This window comes from Nerophis ophidion, linkage group LG04, assembly GCF_033978795.1.
Source record: "Nerophis ophidion isolate RoL-2023_Sa linkage group LG04, RoL_Noph_v1.0, whole genome shotgun sequence".
In the NCBI taxonomy this organism is placed as follows: Eukaryota; Metazoa; Chordata; class Actinopteri; order Syngnathiformes; family Syngnathidae; genus Nerophis; species Nerophis ophidion.
The window spans coordinates 1,551,227-1,574,734 of NC_084614.1; the positions used below are offsets into that span (position 1 = coordinate 1,551,227).

General features: G+C 44.1%; 1 protein-coding gene across 3 annotated transcripts in view; it reads right to left on the bottom strand.

Moving 5' to 3' along the window:
* The window catches only part of pdia8 (protein disulfide isomerase family A, member 8), a 25,963-nt gene extending 2,666 nt beyond the window's left edge, over positions 1 to 23,297 (bottom strand). The window contains exons 1-11 of one of the 3 annotated variants that reach the window (XR_009806365.1): positions 23,079 to 23,297; positions 21,078 to 21,156; positions 20,535 to 20,652; positions 19,265 to 19,372; positions 18,572 to 18,701; positions 14,200 to 14,313; positions 12,233 to 12,358; positions 11,980 to 12,162; positions 11,807 to 11,915; positions 6,699 to 6,827; positions 4,116 to 4,253 (exon numbers count right to left, since the gene is read on the bottom strand). Coding sequence is in view for 2 of the 3 variants with exons in the window: in XM_061896658.1 (XP_061752642.1) it covers positions 4,116 to 4,195; positions 6,699 to 6,827; positions 11,807 to 11,915; positions 11,980 to 12,162; positions 12,233 to 12,358; positions 14,200 to 14,313; positions 18,572 to 18,701; positions 19,265 to 19,372; positions 20,535 to 20,652; positions 21,078 to 21,156; positions 23,079 to 23,254 (1,352 nt within the window). In the remaining variant the exon portion in view is untranslated. The remainder of the gene's footprint in view (positions 1 to 4,115; positions 4,254 to 6,698; positions 6,828 to 11,806; positions 11,916 to 11,979; positions 12,163 to 12,232; positions 12,359 to 14,199; positions 14,314 to 18,571; positions 18,702 to 19,264; positions 19,373 to 20,534; positions 20,653 to 21,077; positions 21,157 to 23,078) is intronic. The other 2 variants (XM_061896658.1, XM_061896659.1) reach the window with 2 other exon arrangements.
* Positions 23,298 to 23,508: the final 211 nt, after the last annotated feature.

Sequence of the window (23,508 nt, forward strand, 5' to 3'; positions counted from 1 at the left end):
GACAACACTTGATGGTACAATCCATATAAGACGTCACGGACGAGGTCACGCTAACATCACGTGACACCTCTGATGAAGGCTGACAACACTTGATGGTACAATCCATATAAGACGTCACAGACGAGGTCACGCTAACATCACGTGACACCTCTGATGAAGGCTGACAACACTTGATGGTACAATCCATATAAGACGTCACAGACAAGGTCACGCTAACATCACGTGACACCTCTGATGAAGGCTGACAACACTTGATGGTACAATCCATATAAGACGTCACAGACAAGGTCACGCTAACATCACGTGACACCTCTGATGAAGGCTGACAACACTTGATGGTACAATCCATATAAGACGTCACAGACAAGGTCACGCTAACATCACGTGACACCTCTGATGAAGGCTGACAACACTTGATGGTACAATCCATTTAAGACGTCACAGACGAGGTCACGCTAACATCACGTGACACCTCTGATGAAGGCTGACAACACTTGATGGTACAATCCATATAAGACGTCACAGATGACGTCACGCTAACATCACGTGACACCTCTGATGAAGGCTGACAACACTTGATGGTACAATCCATATAAGACGTCACAGATGACGTCACGCTAACATCACGTGACACCTCTGATGAAGGCTGACAACACTTGATGGTACAATCCATATAAGACGTCACAGACGACGTCACGCTAACATCACGTGACACCTCTGATGAAGGCTGACAACACTTGATGGTACAATCCATATAAGACGTCACGGACGAGGTCACGCTAACATCACGTGACACCTCTGATGAAGGCTGACAACACTTGATGGTACAATCCATATAAGACGTCACAGACAAGGTCACGCTAACATCACGTGACACCTCTGATGAAGGCTGACAACACTTGATGGTACAATCCATATAAGACGTCACAGACAAGGTCACGCTAACATCACGTGACACCTCTGATGAAGGCTGACAACACTTGATGGTACAATCCATATAAGACGTCACAGACGAGGTCACGCTAACATCACGTGACACCTCTGATGAAGGCTGACAACACTTGATGGTACAATCCATATAAGACGTCACAGACAAGGTCACGCTAACATCACGTGACACCTCTGATGAAGGCTGACAACACTTGATGGTACAATCCATATAAGACGTCACAGACGAGGTCACACTAACATCACGTGACACCTCTGATGAAGGCTGACAACACTTGATGGTACAATCCATATAAGACGTCACAGACAAGGTCACACTAACATCACGTGACACCTCTGATGAAGGCTGACAACACTTGATGGTACAATCCATATAAGACGTCACAGACAAGGTCACGCTAACATCACGTGACACCTCTGATGAAGGCTGACAACACTTGATGGTACAATCCATATAAGACGTCACAGACGAGGTCACACTAACATCACGTGACACCTCTGATGAAGGCTGACAACACTTGATGGTACAATCCATTTAAGACGTCACAGACGAGGTCACGCTAACATCACGTGACACCTCTGATGAAGGCTGACAACACTTGATGGTACAATCCATATAAGACGTCACAGATGAGGTCACGCTAACATCACGTGACACCTCTGATGAAGGCTGACAACACTTGATGGTACAATCCATATAAGACGTCACAGACAAGGTCACACTAACATCACGTGACACCTCTGATGAAGGCTGACAACACTTGATGGTACAATCCATTTAAGACGTCACAGACGAGGTCACGCTAACATCACGTGACACCTCTGATGAAGGCTGACAACACTTGATGGTACAATCCATATAAGACGTCACAGATGAGGTCACGCTAACATCACGTGACACCTCTGATGAAGGCTGACAACACTTGATGGTACAATCCATTTAAGACGTCACAGACGAGGTCACGCTAACATCACGTGACACCTCTGATGAAGTCTGACAACACTTGATGGTACAATCCATATAAGACGTCACAGACGAGGTCACGCTAACATCACGTGACACCTCTGATGAAGGCTGACAACACTTGATGGTACAATCCATATAAGACGTCACAGACGAGGTCACGCTAACATCACGTGACACCTCTGATGAAGGCTGACAACACTTGATGGTACAATCCATATAAGACGTCACAGACAAGGTCACACTAACATCACGTGACACCTCTGATGAAGGCTGACAACACTTGATGGTACAATCCATTTAAGACGTCACAGACGAGGTCACGCTAACATCACGTGACACCTCTGATGAAGGCTGACAACACTTGATGGTACAATCCATATAAGACGTCACAGATGAGGTCACGCTAACATCACGTGACACCTCTGATGAAGGCTGACAACACTTGATGGTACAATCCATTTAAGACGTCACAGACGAGGTCACGCTAACATCACGTGACACCTCTGATGAAGTCTGACAACACTTGATGGTACAATCCATATAAGACGTCACAGATGACGTCACGCTAACATCACGTGACACCTCTGATGAAGGCTGACAACACTTGATGGTACAATCCATATAAGACGTCACAGACGAGGTCACGCTAACATCACGTGACACCTCTGATGAAGGCTGACAACACTTGATGGTACAATCCATATAAGACGTCACAGACAAGGTCACACTAACATCACGTGACACCTCTGATGAAGGCTGACAACACTTGATGGTACAATCCATATAAGACGTCACAGATGACGTCACGCTAACATCACGTGACACCTCTGATGAAGGCTGACAACACTTGATGGTACAATCCATTTAAGACGTCACAGACGAGGTCACGCTAACATCACGTGACACCTCTGATGAAGTCTGACAACACTTGATGGTACAATCCATATAAGACGTCACAGATGACGTCACGCTAACATCACGTGACACCTCTGATGAAGGCTGACAACACTTGATGGTACAATCCATATAAGACGTCACAGACGAGGTCACGCTAACATCACGTGACACCTCTGATGAAGGCTGACAACACTTGATGGTACAATCCATATAAGACGTCACAGACAAGGTCACACTAACATCACGTGACACCTCTGATGAAGGCTGACAACACTTGATGGTACAATCCATATAAGACGTCACAGATGACGTCACGCTAACATCACGTGACACCTCTGATGAAGGCTGACAACACTTGATGGTACAATCCATATAAGACGTCACAGACAACGTCACGCTAACATCACGTGACACCTCTGATGAAGGCTGCAGAAGCAAGGTAGCCCAAACTTGTCAGCTACAACACTTTACCTTACTAGCCTAGAGAAATCAACCATTTATAAATAGTTCAATGTTGTTACCCACATAAGAAAAACCAGCAGCACTCTTTAAAACAGTATGTGGGCATACTTTTATTTTGAAGTGTCTCATTTGGTCTGTGGACGGATGTAAGGAAGCTACTTCCGGGATTGAGTACACATGTTTTTGCTGCAATGAGAAGGGAGAAAGAGAGCGGCTGATTGTAACAAAGACCAAAGAGTGTCACAAGGACTTTAAGCGTCTGGGCTATAAGAGCCAGAAGATCACAATTTCCTCCTAAAAGAAGCATGCAGGCCAACGAGGTATTTTGTTGTCATTTGTTGGTATTTGACTTGGTAAAATGTTTGATCCACATGCTGTGCATGTTATTATTTTTACGTTTGTAACCTGCTTTATTTATTACAGTTTTCACGGTGAATTTGAAGGGAAAGTAAGCCTTCAAATAAATCAGTTCAAGAAAGCCATTGTGTCTGTGCTATTTGGAGGGAGTTACACTTTCTAACCTCACCAATGTCTTGCATGGTCTATATTAGTTATATAACACCGGGGGGGTGTGGCTTTGATGAAATGTTGGTTCGGGTGGATGATGACTTTTGTAATGCGGTTGCGGATGAAATAATTGCCTATCCGCGCATCTCTAATACACACATACATACATGTATATATATATATATATATATATATATACATTATGTATATATGTATATATATACATACATATATATACATAATGTATATATGTATGTATATGTATGTACATATAGATCTCTATATCATACATACACACACACATACATACACACTATTTGTCACATGATCTCACCCTTGTACATGGTAGCCAGGCGGCAGGTCGTTGTGGACTGCGTTCATCTTGGCGATGACCATGTGACCATCAGCAGACACCTGGGAGGACACATGACATGACAAAGATGAAGATGACCATGTGACCATCAGCAGACACCTGGGAGGACACATGACATGACAAAGATGAAGACTAATTGAATACTAACATTTTCATTTTACATTTCAAAATAAAAGAGCATTTAAAGGCCTACTGAAAGCCACTACTAGCGACCAAGCAGTCTGATAGTTTATATATCAATGATGAAATATTAACATTGCAACACATGACAATACTAAATTACAATTTTAAATTTCCTGCGGAGTTTCTGGTTGAAATTGTGGCGGAATGATGACGCGGAATGATGACGCGGAATGATGACGCGGAATGATGACGCGGAATGATGACGCGGAATGATGACGCGGAATGATGACACGGAATGATGACGCGGAATGATGACACGTATGATTAGATTAGATTAGATAGTACTTTTGACTGATGACACATGCGTGTGAAGTCTCTGGTTGGAGCGGATATATTAGCACAGCACCACACACGGCTAAAAGTCGTCTGCTTTGATCGCATAATTACACAGTAATTTGGACATCTGTGTTGCTGAATCTTTTGCAATTTGTTCAATTAATAATGGAGACGTCAAAGAAGAATGCTGTTGGTGAAAAGCGGTGGATTGCAGTTGCCTTAAGCACCGAGACGCAGCCAGTGTTTCTTTGTTTGTTGTGAAGCTTTAACAGAGCGGTCAAGCGAACATGTTTCTCTACGTCAACCAGCAAGTTTTTGGATGGGAAAATTGTGACATTAAGTCGGCTCTTACATCAGTGGATTATGGGACCTCCTCCTGCAGCAGCTCAAAAAGGCAGCTGTGATCTTGGCTCCTCGGCTTCTCTCAGAGACACTGGCGTTCACCGCAGCCATCCGACTTTCAGGTATGACTTTAGAATCTTACTAAAACACTATTAACACAATAAGCATATAAGGGATTTTCCAGAATTATCTTAGTAAATGTGTCTAATTACATCTGAAACGTTACCACTGCCCACGCCCGAAGCCGTTGCTTTTTTTTTTAAGTGCCTCACACTAACTTTCCTCATCCACGAATCTTTCATCCTCGTTCATATTAATGGGCAAATCGTCGCTTTCTCGGTCCGAATCGCTCTTGCTGCTGGTGGCCATTATTGTAAACGATGTTCAGATGTGAGGAGCCCCACAACCCGTGACGTCACGCGCACATCGTCTGCTACTTCCTGTACAGGCAAGGCTTTGTTATTAGCGACCAAAAGTTGTGAACTTTATCGTGGATGTTCTCTACTAAATCCTTTCAGCAAAAATATAGCAATATGGTGAAATGATAAAGTATGACACATAGAATGGAGCTGCTATCCCCCTTTAAATAACAACATCTCATTTCAGTAGGCCTTTAAACATAATACAGCGATTGTAACAATCTACTGCATGCACACTACAACTACACACACTACAACTACACACAATACAACTACTGTGTACTACAACTACACACACTACAACTACTGTATACTACAACTACAAACACTACAACTAAACACACTACAACTACTGTGTACTACAACTACACACACTACAACTACTGTATACTACAACTACACACACTACAACTACTGTGTACTACAACTACACACACGACAACTGCTGTGTACTACAACTACACACACTACTACCACTGTGTACTACAACTACCATACAGTAAACACACTACATCTACTGCACACTACATCTACTGTATACTACACTCAGTACAACTACATCTACAGTACAATTACACAACAAAATACTTACACAACAAATACTGTACATTACACCCACTACACCTACTGTACACTAAACACACTACATCTACTGTACACTACAACTACTACATATACTGTACATTACACTCACTACACCTACTGTATGCTAAACACACTACATCTACCGTACACTACATCTACTGTACACTACAACTACTGTATACTACACCTACTGTACATTACACCCACTACACCTACTGTACATTACACTCACTACACCTACTGTACATTACACCCACTACACCTACTGTACATTACACCCACTACACCTACTGTACATTACTCACTACACCTACTGTACATTACACCCACTACACCTACTGTACACTAAACACACTACATCTACTGTACACTACAACTACTACATCTACTGTACATTATACTCACTACACATACTGTACACTAAACACACTACATCTACTGTATATTACACCTACTGTACATTACACTCACTACACCTACTGTACACTAAACACACTACGACTCCACTTACTGTATATTACAACTGCACATATGTATGAATGTCAGCAAGTTAATAAGCCAGCTATATTAAATGTATACAGTGTATTAATACTGTGATGGATAGAAAGATAGTACTTTATAGACCATGAAAGTATAGTATTGTATTTATACTCTTATAGACTAGTTATCTACAGTGTACATGTATTCATCCTGTTCCAAGTACTGTAACAGTAGTTAGTAGTATTTGGATTAAAAGTACCGTCTCAGCCAGACGTGTGTAGACAGGTTCCAGCTTCTTGCAGACAGGACAGGATGGAGAGTAGAACTGGACCAGGACATCTTTGTTGGGGTCGTTAACGATGGCCTCAAACGACTCGGCTACCACCACCTGCAGCACACATGCACTGTGACATCACTTCCTGTGTGTGACATCACTCCCTGTGTGTGACATCACTCCCCGTGTGTGACATCACTCCCCGTGTGTGACATCACTCCCTGTGTGTGACATCACCCCCGTGTGTGACATCACCCCACGTGTGTGACATCACTCCCAGTGTGTGACATCACTCCCAGTGTGTGACATCACTCCCAGTGTGTGACATCACTCCCAGTGTGTGACATCACCCCCGTGTGTGACATCACACCCCGTGTGTGACATCACTCCCAGTGTGTGACATCACTCCCAGTGTGTGACATCACTCCCAGTGTGTGACATCACCCCCCGTGTGTGACATCACTCCCCGTGTGTGACATCACTCCCCGTGTGACATCACTCCCAGTGTTTGACATCACTCCCCGTGTGTGACATCACTCCCCGTGTGTGACATCACTCCCCGTGTGTGACATCACTCCCCGTGTGTGACATCACTCCCTGTGTGTGACATCACTCCCTGTGTGTGACATCACTCCCTGTGTGTGCATCACTCCCAGTGTGTGACATCACTCCCCGTGTGTGACATCACTCCCTGTGTGTGACATCACTCCCCGTGTGTGCATCACTCCCAGTGTGTGACATCACTCCCAGTGTGTGACATCACTCCCCGTGTGTGACATCACTCCCTGTGTGTGACATCACTCCCTGTGTGTGCATCACTTCCTGTGTGACATCACTCCCTGTGTGTGACATCACTCCCCGTGTGTGACATAACTCCCTGTGTGTGCATCACTTCCAGTGTGACATCACTCCCTGTGTGTGCATCACTTCCTGTGTGACATCACTCCCTGTGTGTGCATCACTTCCTATGTGTGACATCACTCCCAGTGTGTGACATCACTCCCCGTGTGTGACATCACTCCCCGTGTGTGACATCACTCCCCGTGTGTGACATCACTCCCCGTGTGTGACATCACTCCCCGTGTGTGACATCACTCCCAGTGTGTGACATCACCCCCCGTGTGTGACATCACTCCCAGTGTGTGACATCACTCCCCGTGTGTGACATCACTCCCAGTGTGACATCACCCCCCGTGTGTGACATCACTCCCCGTGTGTGACATCACTCCCCGTGTGTGACATCACTCCCAGTGTGTTACATCACCCCCCGTGTGTGACATCACTCCCAGTGTGTGACATCACTCCCCGTGTGTGACATCACTCCCTGTGTGTGACATCACTCCCTGTGTGTGACATCACTCCCTGTGTGTGACATCACTCCCTGTGTGTGCATCACTCCCAGTGTGTGACATCACTCCCCGTGTGTGACATCACTCCCCGTGTGTGACATCACTCCCTGTGTGTGCATCACTCCCAGTGTGTGACATCACTCCCCGTGTGTGACATCACTCCCTGTGTGTGCATCACTTCCTGTGTGACATCACTCCCTGTGTGTGACATCACTCCCCGTGTGTGACATCACTCCCTGTGTGTGACATCACTCCCTGTGTGTGCATCACTTCCAGTGTGTGACATCACTCCCTGTGTGTGCATCACTTCCTGTGTGACATCACTCCCTGTGTGTGCATCACTTCCTATGTGTGACATCACTCCCCGTGTGTGACATCACTCCCCGTGTGTGACATCACTCCCCGTGTGTGACATCACTCCCTGTGTGTGACATCACTCCCTGTGTGTGACATCACTCCCCGTGTGTGACATCACTCCCTGTGTGTGACATCACTCCCTGTGTGTGCATCACTCCCAGTGTGTGACATCACTCCCCGTGTGTGACATCACTCCCTGTGTGTGACATCACTCCCTGTGTGTGACATCACTCCCTGTGTGTGCATCACTCCCAGTGTGTGACATCACTCCCCGTGTGTGACATCACTCCCCTGTGTGTGCATCACTTCCTGTGTGACATCACTCCCCGTGTGTGACATCACTCCCCGTGTGTGACATAACTCCCTGTGTGTGCATCACTTCCAGTGTGTGACATCACTCCCTGTGTGTGACATCACTCCCCGTGTGTGACATCACTCCCCGTGTGTGACATCACTCCCCGTGTGTGACATCACTCCCCGTGTGTGACATCACTCCCCGTGTGTGACATCACTCCCCGTGTGTGACATCACTCCCCGTGTGTGACATCACTCCCCGTGTGTGACATCACTCCCAGTGTGTGCATCACTCCCAGTGTGTGACATCACTCCCCGTGTGTGACATCACTCCCCGTGTGTGACATCACTCCCCGTGTGTGACATCACTCCCCGTGTGTGACATCACTCCCTGTGTGTGCATCACTCCCAGTGTGTGACATCACTCCCCGTGTGTGACATCACTCCCTGTGTATGCATCACTTCCTGTGTGACATCACTCCCTGTGTGTGACATCACTCCCCGTGTGTGACATAACTCCCTGTGTGTGCATCACTTCCAGTGTGTGACATCACTCCCTGTGTGTGACATCACTTCCTGTGTGTGACATCACTCCCTGTGTGTGCATCACTTCCTATGTGTGACATCACTTCCTGTGTGTGACATCACTCCCTGTGTGTGCATCACTTCCTATGTGTGACATCACTCCCAGTGTTTGACATCACTCCCCGTGTGTGACATCACTCCCCGTGTGTGACATCACTCCCCGTGTGTGACATCACTCCCCGTGTGTGACATCACTCCCTGTGTGTGACATCACTCCCTGTGTGTGACATCACTCCCTGTGTGTGCATCACTCCCAGTGTGTGACATCACTCCCCGTGTGTGACATCACTCCCTGTGTGTGACATCACTCCCCGTGTGTGCATCACTCCCAGTGTGTGACATCACTCCCAGTGTGTGACATCACTCCCCGTGTGTGACATCACTCCCTGTGTGTGACATCACTCCCTGTGTGTGCATCACTTCCTGTGTGACATCACTCCCTGTGTGTGACATCACTCCCCGTGTGTGACATAACTCCCTGTGTGTGCATCACTTCCAGTGTGACATCACTCCCTGTGTGTGCATCACTTCCTGTGTGACATCACTCCCTGTGTGTGCATCACTTCCTATGTGTGACATCACTCCCAGTGTGTGACATCACTCCCCGTGTGTGACATCACTCCCCGTGTGTGACATCACTCCCCGTGTGTGACATCACTCCCCGTGTGTGACATCACTCCCCGTGTGTGACATCACTCCCAGTGTGTGACATCACCCCCCGTGTGTGACATCACTCCCAGTGTGTGACATCACTCCCCGTGTGTGACATCACTCCCAGTGTGTGACATCACCCCCCGTGTGTGACATCACTCCCTGTGTGTGACATCACTCCCTGTGTGTGACATCACTCCCAGTGTGTTACATCACCCCCCGTGTGTGACATCACTCCCAGTGTGTGACATCACTCCCCGTGTGTGACATCACTCCCTGTGTGTGACATCACTCCCTGTGTGTGACATCACTCCCTGTGTGTGACATCACTCCCTGTGTGTGCATCACTCCCAGTGTGTGACATCACTCCCCGTGTGTGACATCACTCCCCGTGTGTGACATCACTCCCCGTGTGTGACATCACTCCCTGTGTGTGCATCACTCACAGTGTGTGACATCACTCCCCGTGTGTGACATCACTCCCTGTGTGTGCATCACTTCCTGTGTGACATCACTCCCTGTGTGTGACATCACTCCCCGTGTGTGACATCACTCCCTGTGTGTGACATCACTCCCTGTGTGTGCATCACTTCCAGTGTGTGACATCACTCCCTGTGTGTGCATCACTTCCTGTGTGACATCACTCCCTGTGTGTGCATCACTTCCTATGTGTGACATCACTCCCCGTGTGTGACATCACTCCCCGTGTGTGACATCACTCCCCGTGTGTGACATCACTCCCTGTGTGTGACATCACTCCCTGTGTGTGACATCACTCCCCGTGTGTGACATCACTCCCTGTGTGTGACATCACTCCCTGTGTGTGCATCACTCCCAGTGTGTGACATCACTCCCCGTGTGTGACATCACTCCCTGTGTGTGACATCACTCCCTGTGTGTGACATCACTCCCTGTGTGTGCATCACTCCCAGTGTGTGACATCACTCCCCGTGTGTGACATCACTCCCCTGTGTGTGCATCACTTCCTGTGTGACATCACTCCCCGTGTGTGACATCACTCCCCGTGTGTGACATAACTCCCTGTGTGTGCATCACTTCCAGTGTGTGACATCACTCCCTGTGTGTGACATCACTCCCCGTGTGTGACATCACTCCCCGTGTGTGACATCACTCCCCGTGTGTGACATCACTCCCCGTGTGTGACATCACTCCCTGTGTGTGACATCACTCCCCGTGTGTGACATCACTCCCCGTGTGTGACATCACTCCCCGTGTGTGACATCACTCCCAGTGTGTGCATCACTCCCAGTGTGTGACATCACTCCCCGTGTGTGACATCACTCCCCGTGTGTGACATCACTCCCCGTGTGTGACATCACTCCCCGTGTGTGACATCACTCCCTGTGTGTGCATCACTCCCAGTGTGTGACATCACTCCCCGTGTGTGACATCACTCCCTGTGTATGCATCACTTCCTGTGTGACATCACTCCCTGTGTGTGACATCACTCCCCGTGTGTGACATAACTCCCTGTGTGTGCATCACTTCCAGTGTGTGACATCACTCCCTGTGTGTGCATCACTTCCTGTGTGACATCACTCCCTGTGTGTGCATCACTTCCTATGTGTGACATCACTTCCTGTGTGTGACATCACTCCCTGTGTGTGCATCACTTCCTATGTGTGACATCACTTCCTGTGTGTGACATCACTCCCTGTGTGTGCATCACTTCCTATGTGTGACATCACTCCCCGTGTGTGACATCACTCCCTGTGTGTGACATCACTCCCTGTGTGTAGATGATGTGGTGTGTGTAGATGACATTGCCAATCAGGGTAGTTGAACCCAGCAAGGTGTGTCCAGCATCACCTGTGAGGAGAGGGTCAGTACACTCACCTTAACAGCAGCACTCTGCTTTTCGGGGACAGCCTGGGACTTGACGTAAGGCTTGAGTCGCTTGGCAAAGTAATGTTCCAGAAAGCGGTCCAAAGACTGACCGTCCCTCCTGGAGGACACAGTCATGTGACTTGTGGGAGCATGTCAAGTAAGCCCTGGGGGCGGGTACCTACGTGAACTCCTCCCTCATGGTGTACTTGTGGCCCACTTTGCTGCGGATGGTGACCAGCGGAAGATCTGCACTGTCTGAAGAGTCCAGACCATAGTCAGCCTCCAGCTCAGACCGGAAGTCTTCTTTATTGGCTACTGAAAAGGTCAGGCCCCGCCCCTTGTACTTGGACGCCACCTTCATCACTCTGGTAAGGACACACACGGGACACAACATCATGACGTGTGCGTGTGTGTGTGTGTGTGTTTGTGTGTTACCTGTTCCTCCAGTAGTTGGACCCTCTGGGGTTGTGTTTGTAGTCCAGGTGGTAAAACGCCGTCAAGAGGTCACGACCTCGCAGAAGATCTTTGTTCTCCAAAGTCATGTGTGGACACAATCCAAATCTACACAAGCAAACATAACACACTCTTACACACAAACATAACACATTTATACACAAACATAACAGACACACACAAACATAACACACACTTTTACACAAATATAGCACATATATACAAACATAACAGACACACACAAACATAACACACACTTTTACACAAACATAGCACATATATACAAACATAACAGACACACACAAACATAACACACACTTTTACACAAACATAGCACATATATACAAACATAACACATTTATACACAAACATAACGGACACTTCCAAACATAACACACACTTTTACACAAATATAGCACATATATACAAACATAACAGACACAAACATTACACACACATAAACACAAATATAACATACGCTTACACACCCAAACATAAGACAAATACAGACAGAACATTACACACACATCTACACAAACATAACACACCCTTACACAAACATAAAACAAATAGACAAAACATTACACAAACATAACACACACTCACACAAACTTAAGACAAATATACACAAAACATTACACACACGTAACATACACTTGCACACACATACAACAAATATTGACAAAACATTACACACATAACATACACACACATACAACAAATATAGACAAAACGTTACACACACATAACATACACTTACACGGACAAATATAGACAAAACGTAACATAACATACACAAACATAAGACAAATATAGAAAAAACATTACACACACATAACTTACACTTACACAAACAAATATAGACAAAACATAACTTAAATATAACACAACATACACACACAAAACAAATAAAACAAAACATTACACACATCTACACGAACATAACACACATTTACACACACAAGAGACAAATATAGACAAAACATTACACACACATAACATACACTTACACGAACATAAAACAAATATAGACAAAACATTACACACACATAACATACACTTACACACACATAAGACAAATAGAGACAAAACATTACACACACATAACATACACACACATAAAACAAATATAGACAAAACATTACACACACATAACATACACATAAATACACAAGACAAATATAGACAAAACATTGCACAAACATAACATACACACACATAAGACAAATATAGACAAAACATTGTACAAACATAAACACACACATAAAACAAATATAGACAAAACATTGCACACATAACATAACATACACTTACACACACATAACATACACTTACACACACATAACATACACTTACACACATAACATACACTTACACACACATAACATACACTTACACACACATAACATACACTTACACACATAACATACACACACATAACATACACTTACACACACATAACATACACTTACACACACATAACATACACTTACACACACATAACATACACTTACACACACATAACATACACTCATATAACATACACTTACACACACATAACATACACTTGACCCACCTGCTCCCAGTGCCACCCACACTGGTTTAAATGGAACTTAGATATTGGCTTTCACTATGTAAAGCGCTTTGAGTCACTAGAGAAAAGCGCTATAAAAGTATAATTCACTTCACTTACACAAACATAAGATACACTTACACACACATAACATACACTTACACACACATAACATACACTTACACACACATAACATACACTTACACACACATAACATACACTTACACACACATAACATACACTTACACACACATAACATACACTTACACACACATAACATACACTTACACACACACATAACATACACTTACACACACATAACATACACTTACACACACATAACATACACTTACACACACACATAACACACACTTACATGTGGTCTCGGATGAAGCGTCTCAGAGATGAGATGGTGAGAAAATCTTCAAAAACCACAACACTGTCCTCAAACAGATTGGCCAATCTGGGAGGTCTGAACAACAACACACCTCTGGAACACACACACACACACACACACACACACACACACACACACACACACACACACACACACACACACACACACACACACACAACACAACACAACAAAGGGTGCAGTTTTAGAGAAGCAACATGAAGTAGTTTAAGTAGCAACATGAAATGATGGTGGCAGACAGGTTAGTCAGCTAAACTAGTACTAATGATGGTGGCAGACAGGTTAGTCAGCTAAACTAGTGCTAATGATGGTGGCAGACAGGTTAGTCAGCTAAACTAGTACTAATGATTGTGGCAGACAGGTTAGTCAGCTAAACTAGTACTAATGATGGTGGCAGACAGGTTAGTCAGCTAAACTAGTACTAATGATGGTGGCGGACAGGTTAGTCAGCTAAACTAGTGCTAATGATGGTGGCAGACAGGTTAGTCAGCTAAACTAGTGCTAATGATGGTGGCAGACAGGTTAGTCAGCTAAACTAGTACTAATGATGGTGGCAGACAGGTTAGTCAGCTAAACTAGTACTAATGATGGTGGCAGACAGGTTAGTCAGCTAAACTAGTACTAATGATGGTGGCAGACAGGTTAGTCAGCTAAACTAGTACTAATGATGGTGGCAGACAGGTTAGTCAGCTAAACTAGTACTAATGATGGTGGCAGACAGGTTAGTCAGCTAAACTAGTACTAATGATGGTGGCAGACAGGTTAGTCAGCTAAACTAGTACTAATGATGGTGGCAGACAGGTTAGTCAGCTAAACTAGTGCTAATGATGGTGGCAGACAGGTTAGTCAGCTAAACTAGTACTAATGATGGTGGCAGACAGGTTAGTCAGCTAAACTAGTACTAATGATGGTGGCAGACAGGTTAGTCAGCTAAACTAGTACTAATGATGTTGGCAGACAGGTTAGTCAGCTAAACTAGTACTAATGATGGTGGCAGACAGGTTAGTCAGCTAAACTAGTACTAATGATGGTGGCAGACAGGTTAGTCAGCTAAACTAGTACTAATGATGGTGGCAGACAGGTTAGTCAGCTAAACTAGTACTAATGATGGTGGCAGACAGGTTAGTCAGCTAAACTATTACTAATGATGGTGGCAGACAGGTTAGTCAGCTAAACTAGTACTAATGATTGTGGCAGACAGGTTAGTCAGCTAAACTAGTACTAATGATGGTGGCAGACAGGTTAGTCAGCTAAACTAGTACTAATGATGGTGGCAGACAGGTTAGTCAGCTAAACTAGTACTAATGATGGTGGCAGACAGGTTAGTCAGCTAAACTATTACTAATGATGGTGGCAGACAGGTTAGTCAGCTAAACTAGTACTAATGATGGTGGCAGACAGGTTAGTCAGCTAAACTAGTACAAATGATGGTGGCAGACAGGTTAGTCAGCTAAACTAGTACTAATGATGGTGGCAGACAGGTTAGTCAGCTAAACTATTACTAATGATGGTGGCAGACAGGTTAGTCAGCTAAACTAGTACTAATGATGGTGGCAGACAGGTTAGTCAGCTAAACTAGTACTAATGATGGTGGCAGACAGGTTAGTCAGCTAAACTAGTACTAATGATGGTGGCAGACAGGTTAGTCAGCTAAACTATTGCTAATGATGGTGGCAGACAGGTTAGTCAGCTAAACTAGTACTAATGATGGTGGCAGACAGGTTAGTCAGCTAAACTAGTACTAATGATGGTGGCAGACAGGTTAGTCAGCTAAACTAGTACTAATGATGGTGGCAGACAGGTTAGTCAGCTAAACTAGTACTAATGATTGTGGCAGACAGGTTAGTCAGCTAAACTAGTACTAATGATGGTGGCAGACAGGTTAGTCAGCTAAACTAGTACTAATGATGGTGGCAGACAGGTTAGTCAGCTAAACTATTACTTGAGGGTTTCTCTCGTTTTGAGGAAATAACATTAGAGGAATTGTTACAACGTGTAAATGGAATAAAACAGACAACATGTTTACTTGACCCTCTTCCTGGGAAACTGATCAAGGAGCTCTTTGTATTATTAGGTCCATCAGTGCTAAATATTATAAACTTATCACTCTCCTCGGGCACTGTTCCCCTAGCATTCAAAAAAGCGGTTATTCATCCTCTTCTTAAAAGACCTAACCTCGATCCTGACCTCATGGTAAACTACCGACCGGTGTCTCACCTTCCCTTTATTTCAAAAATCCTTGAAAAAATTGTTGCGGAGCAGTTAAATGAACACTTAGCGTCTAACAATCTATGTGAAACCTTTCAATCCGGTTTCAGGGCAAATCACTCCACGGAGACAGCCCTCGCAAAAATGACTAATGATCTATTGCTAACGATGGATTCTGATGCGTCATCTATGTTGCTGCTCCTCGATCTTAGCGCTGCTTTCGATACCGTCGATCATAATATTTTATTAGAACGTATCAAAACACGAATTGGTATGTCAGACTTAGCCCTGTCTTGGTTTAACTCTTATCTTACTGATAGGATGCAGTGTGTCTCCCATAACAATGTGACCTCGGACTACGTTAAGGTAACGTGTGGAGTTCCCCAGGGTTCGGTCCTTGGCCCTGCACTCTTCAGCATCTACATGCTGCCGCTAGGTGACATCATACGCAAATACGGTATTAGCTTTCACTGTTATGCTGATGACACCCAACTCTACATGCCCCTAAAGCTGACCAACACGCCGGATTGTAGTCAGCTGGAGGCGTGTCTTAATGAAATTAAACAATGGATGTCCGCTAACTTTTTGCAACTCAACGCCAAAAAAACGGAAATGCTGATTATCGGTCCTGCTAGACACCAAACTCTATTTAATAATACAACTCTAACATTTGACAACCAAACAATTAAACAAGGCGACACGGTAAAGAATCTGGGTGTTATCTTCGACCCAACTCTCTCCTTTGAGACACACATTAAAAGCGTTACTAAAACGGCCTTCTTTCATCTCCGTAATATCGCTAAAATTCGCTCCATTCTGTCCACTAAAGACGCTGAGATCATTATCCATGCGTTTGTTACGTCTCGCCTCGACTACTGTAACGTATTATTTTCGGGTCTCCCCATGTCTAGCATTAAAAGATTACAGTTGGTACAAAATGCGGCTGCTAGACTTTTGACAAGAACAAGAAAGTTTGATCACATTACGCCTGTACTGTATATACCTTTATATACATATATACATACATATATACCTATACTGGCTCACCTGCACTGGCTTCCTGTGCACTTAAGATGTGACTTTAAGGTTTTATTACTTACGTATAAAATACTACACGGTCTAGCTCCATCTTATCTTGCCGATTGTATTGTACCATATGTCCCGGCAAGAAATCTGCGTTCAAAGGACTCCGGCTTATTAGTGATTCCCAAAGCCCAAAAAAAGTCTGCGGGCTATAGAGCATTTTCCGTTCGGGCTCCAGTACTCTGGAATGCCCTCCCGGTAACAGTTCGCGATGCCACCTCAGTAGAAGCATTTAAGTCTCACCTTAAAACTCATTTGTATACTCTAGCCTTTAAATAGACTCCCTTTTTAGACCAGTTGATCTGCCGTTTCTTTTCTTTTTCTTCTATGTCCCACTCTCCCGTGTGGAGGGGGTCCGGTCCGATCCGGTGGCCATGTACTGCTCGCCTGTGTATCGGCTGGGGACATCTCTGCGCTGCTGGTCCGCCTACGCTTGGGATGGTTTCCTGCTGGCTCCGCTGTGAACGGGACTCTCGCTGCTGTGTCTTGGATCCTCTTTGGACTGGACTCTCGCGACTGTGTTGTATCCATTGTGGATTGAACTTTCACAGTATCATGTTAGATCCGCTCGACATCCATTGCTTTCCTCCTCTCTAAGGTTCTCATAGTCATCATTGTCACCGACGTCCCACTGGGTCATTATTGTCACCAATGTCCCACTGGGTGTGAGTTTTCCTACCGAGGATGTCGTAGTGGTTTGTGCAGCCCTTTGAGACACTAGTGATTTAGGGCTATATAAGTAAACATTGATTGATTGATTGATAATGATGGTGGCAGACAGGTTAGTCAGCTAAACTATTACTAATGATGGTGGCAGACAGGTTAGTCAGCTAAACTAGTACTAATGATGGTGGCAGACAGGTTAGTCAGCTAAACTATTACTAATGATGGTGGCAGACAGGTTAGTCAGCTAAACTAGTACTAATGATGGTGGCAGACAGGTTAGTCAGCTAAACTATTACTAATGATGGTGGCAGACAGGTTAGTCAGCTAAACTAGTACAAATGATGGTGGCAGACAGACTTGGAGCATGAAGACTCACTCAGACTGGAGTCCATAAGGTGAGGAAAGGTTGATGTTGGTGGTGTGGCCAAAGTGGAACTGCTCCCTCAGAAGTCCTGCAGCTTTTAGGAACTCAGACAGACGTGGACTTTCCTCACCTGAGAACACACCTGAGACACAACACAGGTGAGACACAACACAGATGAGACACAACACAGGTGAGACTCGACACAGGTGAGACACGACACAGGTGACACACGACACAGGTGACACACGACACAGGTGAGACACGACACAGGTGTGACACGACACAGGTGAGACACGACACAGGTGTGACACGACACAGGTGAGACACGACACAGGTGACACACGACACAGGTGACACACGACACAGGTGAGACACGACACAGGTGAGACACGACACAGGTGAGACACGACACAGGTGTGACACGACACAGGTGAGACACGACACAGGTGAGACACGACACAGGTGACACATGACACAGGTGAGACACGACACAGGTGAGACACGACACAGCTGAGACACGACACACCTGAGACACGACACACCTGAGACACAACACAGGTGAGACACGACACAGGTGTGACACGACACAGGTGTGACACGACACAGGTGTGACACGACACAGGTGAGACACAACACAGGTGAGACACAACACAGGTGAGACACAACACAGGTGAGAGGTGTGTATCATGAAAGATGATGTCATACCTACAACAGAAGCATCCCAGTGTTGGATGAAGGTCTGCAGGTCTTCTTTAGTCCACAGACTGACTGAGTCTGGACCCGTCTGCTTCTTCATGTACTGATAGATCCCCTCTAACACACACACACGCACGCACGCACGCACACACACACACACACACACACACACACACACACACACACACACACACACACACACACACACACACACACACACACACACACACACACACACACACACACACACACACACACACACACACACGCACACACACACACGTCACTTCTAGTCTTAGACTTAGATTGGTCACATCTAGTCTTAGACTAGTAGTACACACCATTTGATACTTTGTACACAGCATTTAGTACTTGTTAGTAGTATCTTAATAGATGACACACTAGTAGTACACACTATTTGATACTTTGTACACACTTCAATAAGTAAACATGGAAGTAAACATAATAGAGACATATATAATATACACACAGACTAATCCTAATAGAGACACACACTTGAATGTGATTACACATGGAGACATACATGTGCTCCAATAATACTTTCATACTCTAATAATAATAATTATTACATGTAATAATGTCCTGGGTATGATGTTAAACTACATCCAAGCATGAGATGGGAGGTTGTGTGTGTGTGTGTGTGTGTGTGTGTGTGGGTTAGTGAGTCCACACTAACGTCTATAAAATGCACACAAAGAACTGTTTGCACCTTCTCTTGTGACTGGCGGGCGGTCAGCACCATAAAACTGAGCGGGTCCCTGGGTAAATGGGGCGTGGACAACCAACAGGACAGACTAAGTTCAACAGCCCAGTAAGGCAAGTAGTCTAGGAGAAGGATCTGTGCTGTAAAATACTCCTTCCAACCTGCACCAAGCCAGCGTGGAAGGTGTAGGCTAATAACCAGCATGAAAAGTACACCAAATGGCAGAAACATGCTGAGGCTTTCATCCAGCAGTGGACTGACAACGGCTGATGATGATGATGATGATAGTTACATGGAGATAGACTTTATACAATAATACTTCCATACTACTTATAATAATACCATAATATTACTTCCATACTACTACTAATAACAATAATATTACCATAATATTACTTCCATACTACTACTACTAATAATACATCCATACTACTACTAATAATAATACCATTATAATATTTCATACTATAATAATAAAAACAATACTACCATAATAATACTTCCATACTAGTAATAATAATAATAATACTTCCACACTCCAAGTGTGTGTTTTACCTGCAGAGCGAGGACCCTCATAGGGGGCGGAGTCTCTCCCCTTCCTGAAGATCTTCAGTGTTGGATACCCGCTGACGCCATAACGACTGCACCTGTCCACGTGCACTGTACAGTCCACCTGGCCCACACACACACACACACACACACACACACACACACAGTCAGACATGGCTTGGCACAACACACACGAACATAATAACAACAATGACGTCACACACACATAATATAACATAACAATGAGGTCACACACACACAAACATAATAACACAACAATGACATCTCACACACACATAACACAAAAATGATGTCACACACACATAATAACGCAACAATGACGTCTCACACACACACACATTATAACACAACAATGACGTCTCTCACACACACACACACATAATAACACAACAATGACGTCTCACACACACACACACACACACATTATAACACAACAATGACGTCTCACACACACACACATCATAACACAACAATGACGTCTCTCACACACACACACACACATTAGTTATAAGACAAGAATGACGTCACCTTGGCTAGCTGCACCGTCCCCATGAGCTTGCTTGCTGCTTTGTCAAACTCAGGAGCTAATTTCTGACAGTGAGCACACCTGAGATGAAGGCAGGAGCAGGTAGACAGACTGACTGAGACTTGTATTAGTAGACTGCACAAGAAGGAAGGGAAGACAGAAAGGAGGGAGGACAGGATAGCAGCAACACGGAAAGGAAGGAGGAAAAGCGGGAAGAATGCATGCTAATAGTCAAACAATCTATGCTAAATAACAACCCATGCTAATGCTAAATAACAACCTATGCTAATGCTAAATAACAACCCATGCTAATGCTAAATAACAACCCATGCTAATGCTAAATAACAACCTATGCTAATGCTAAATAACTACCTATGCTAATGCTAAATAACAACCTATGCTAATGCTAAATAACCTAACATGCTAATGCTAAATAACCACCCACCCTAATGCTAAATAACAACCTACGCTAATGCTAAATAACAACCTATGCTAATGCTAATTAACTACCTATGCTAATGCTAAATAACCACCTATGCTAATGCTAAATAACCACCTATGCTAATGCTAAACAACCACCTATGCTAATGCTAAATAACCACCTATGCTAATGCTAAATAACCACCTTCGCTAATGCTAAATAACCACCTATGCTAATGCTTAATAACAACCTATGCTAATGCTTAGTAACAACCTATGCTAATCCTAAACTACAACCTATGCTAATGCTAAATAACCACCTTCGCTAATGCTAAATAACCACCTATGCTAATGCTTAGTAACAACCTATGCTAATCCTAAATAACAACCTATGCTAATGCTAAATAACCACCTATGCTAATGCTAAGTAACAACCTATGCTAATGCTAAGTAACAACCAATGCTAATGGTAAATAAGAAGGTATGGTAATGGTAAATATGATGGTATGGTAATGGTAAATATGATGGTATGGTAATGGTAAATACAGTAAGAAGCTATGGTAATGGTAAATAAGAAGGTATGGTAATGGTAAATAAGAAGGTATGGTAATGGTAAATATGATGGTATGGTAATGGTAAATACAGTAAGAAGCTTTGGTAATGGTAAATAAGAAGGTATGGTAATGGTAACTAAATAGGTATGGTAATGGTAAATAAGAAGGTATGGTCATGGTAAATAAGAAGGTATGGTAATGGTAAGTAAGAAGGTATGGTCATGGTAAATAGGAAGGTATGGTAATGGTAAATAAGAAGGTATGTTAATGGTAAATAAGAAGCTATGGTAATGGTAAATAAGGTAGGGTAATGGTAAATAAGAAGGTATGGTAATGGTCAATAAGAAGGTATGGTAATGGTAAGTAAGAAGGTATGGTAAAGGTAAATAAGAAGGTATGTAATGGTCAATAAGAAGCTATGGTAATGATAAACAAGAAGTAATGGTAAATAAGAAGGTATGGTAATGGTCAATAAGAAGGTATGGTAATGGTAAATAAGAAGGTATGGTAATGGTAAACAATAAGTAATGGTAAATAAGAATGTATGGTAATGGTCAATAAAAAGGTATGGTAATGGTCAAAGAGAAAGTATGGTCATGGTAAATAAGAAGGTATGGTAATGGTAAATGAGAAGATATGGTAATGGTCAATAAGAAGGAATAGTAATTGTAAATAGGAAGGTATGGTAATGGTCAATAAGAAGGTATGGTAATGGTCAATAAAAAGGTATGGTAATGGTAAATAAGAAGGTATGGTAATAGTCGATAAGAAGGTATGGTAATGGTAAATAAGAAGGTATGGTAAATTAGAAGGTATGGTAATGGTAAATAAGAAGTAATGGTAAATAAGGTATGGTAATGGTAAATAATAAGGTATGGTAATGGTAAATAAGTAATGGCAAATAAGAAGTAATGGTAAGTTAGAAGGTATGGTGATGGTAAATAAGAAGTAATGGTAAGTTAGAAGGTATGGTGATGGTAAATAAGAAGTAATGGTAAGTTAGAAGGTATGGTGATGGTGAATAATTACCATGGCGCATAGAAGTTGACGAGCATGGTGTCCTGCTCGCTTGCTAGGTAGTCAAAGTCTGCGTCCCCGAGCTGGAGCACACCTACACCTGTGCGTGACGACACAGGTGTGGTGAAGAGAGGCAGCAGCAGCCAGGTGAGGCAGCTGAGAGCGGGACGCAGGCGAGCGGCGGCCATGACGTGACGGCGAGAAGACAAATGAAGAAGAAGAGTCTTTACAGTCAAGCTGCTTTGCTCAAGTGCTAAATAAACTTGTTCCGAATATTACCTTCACAATAAAAGCTTTGCGATGTTGCCTATTCGAATAGTTAAACATCGATATCAATGACATCGATACGACTCGGGAAGGATAAAGAGAGTACGGATATGTGGATGACTAATCAGTATTAGAAAACAATGTCACCGTGCTGCCGTCTTTTATTCAGCTAGCA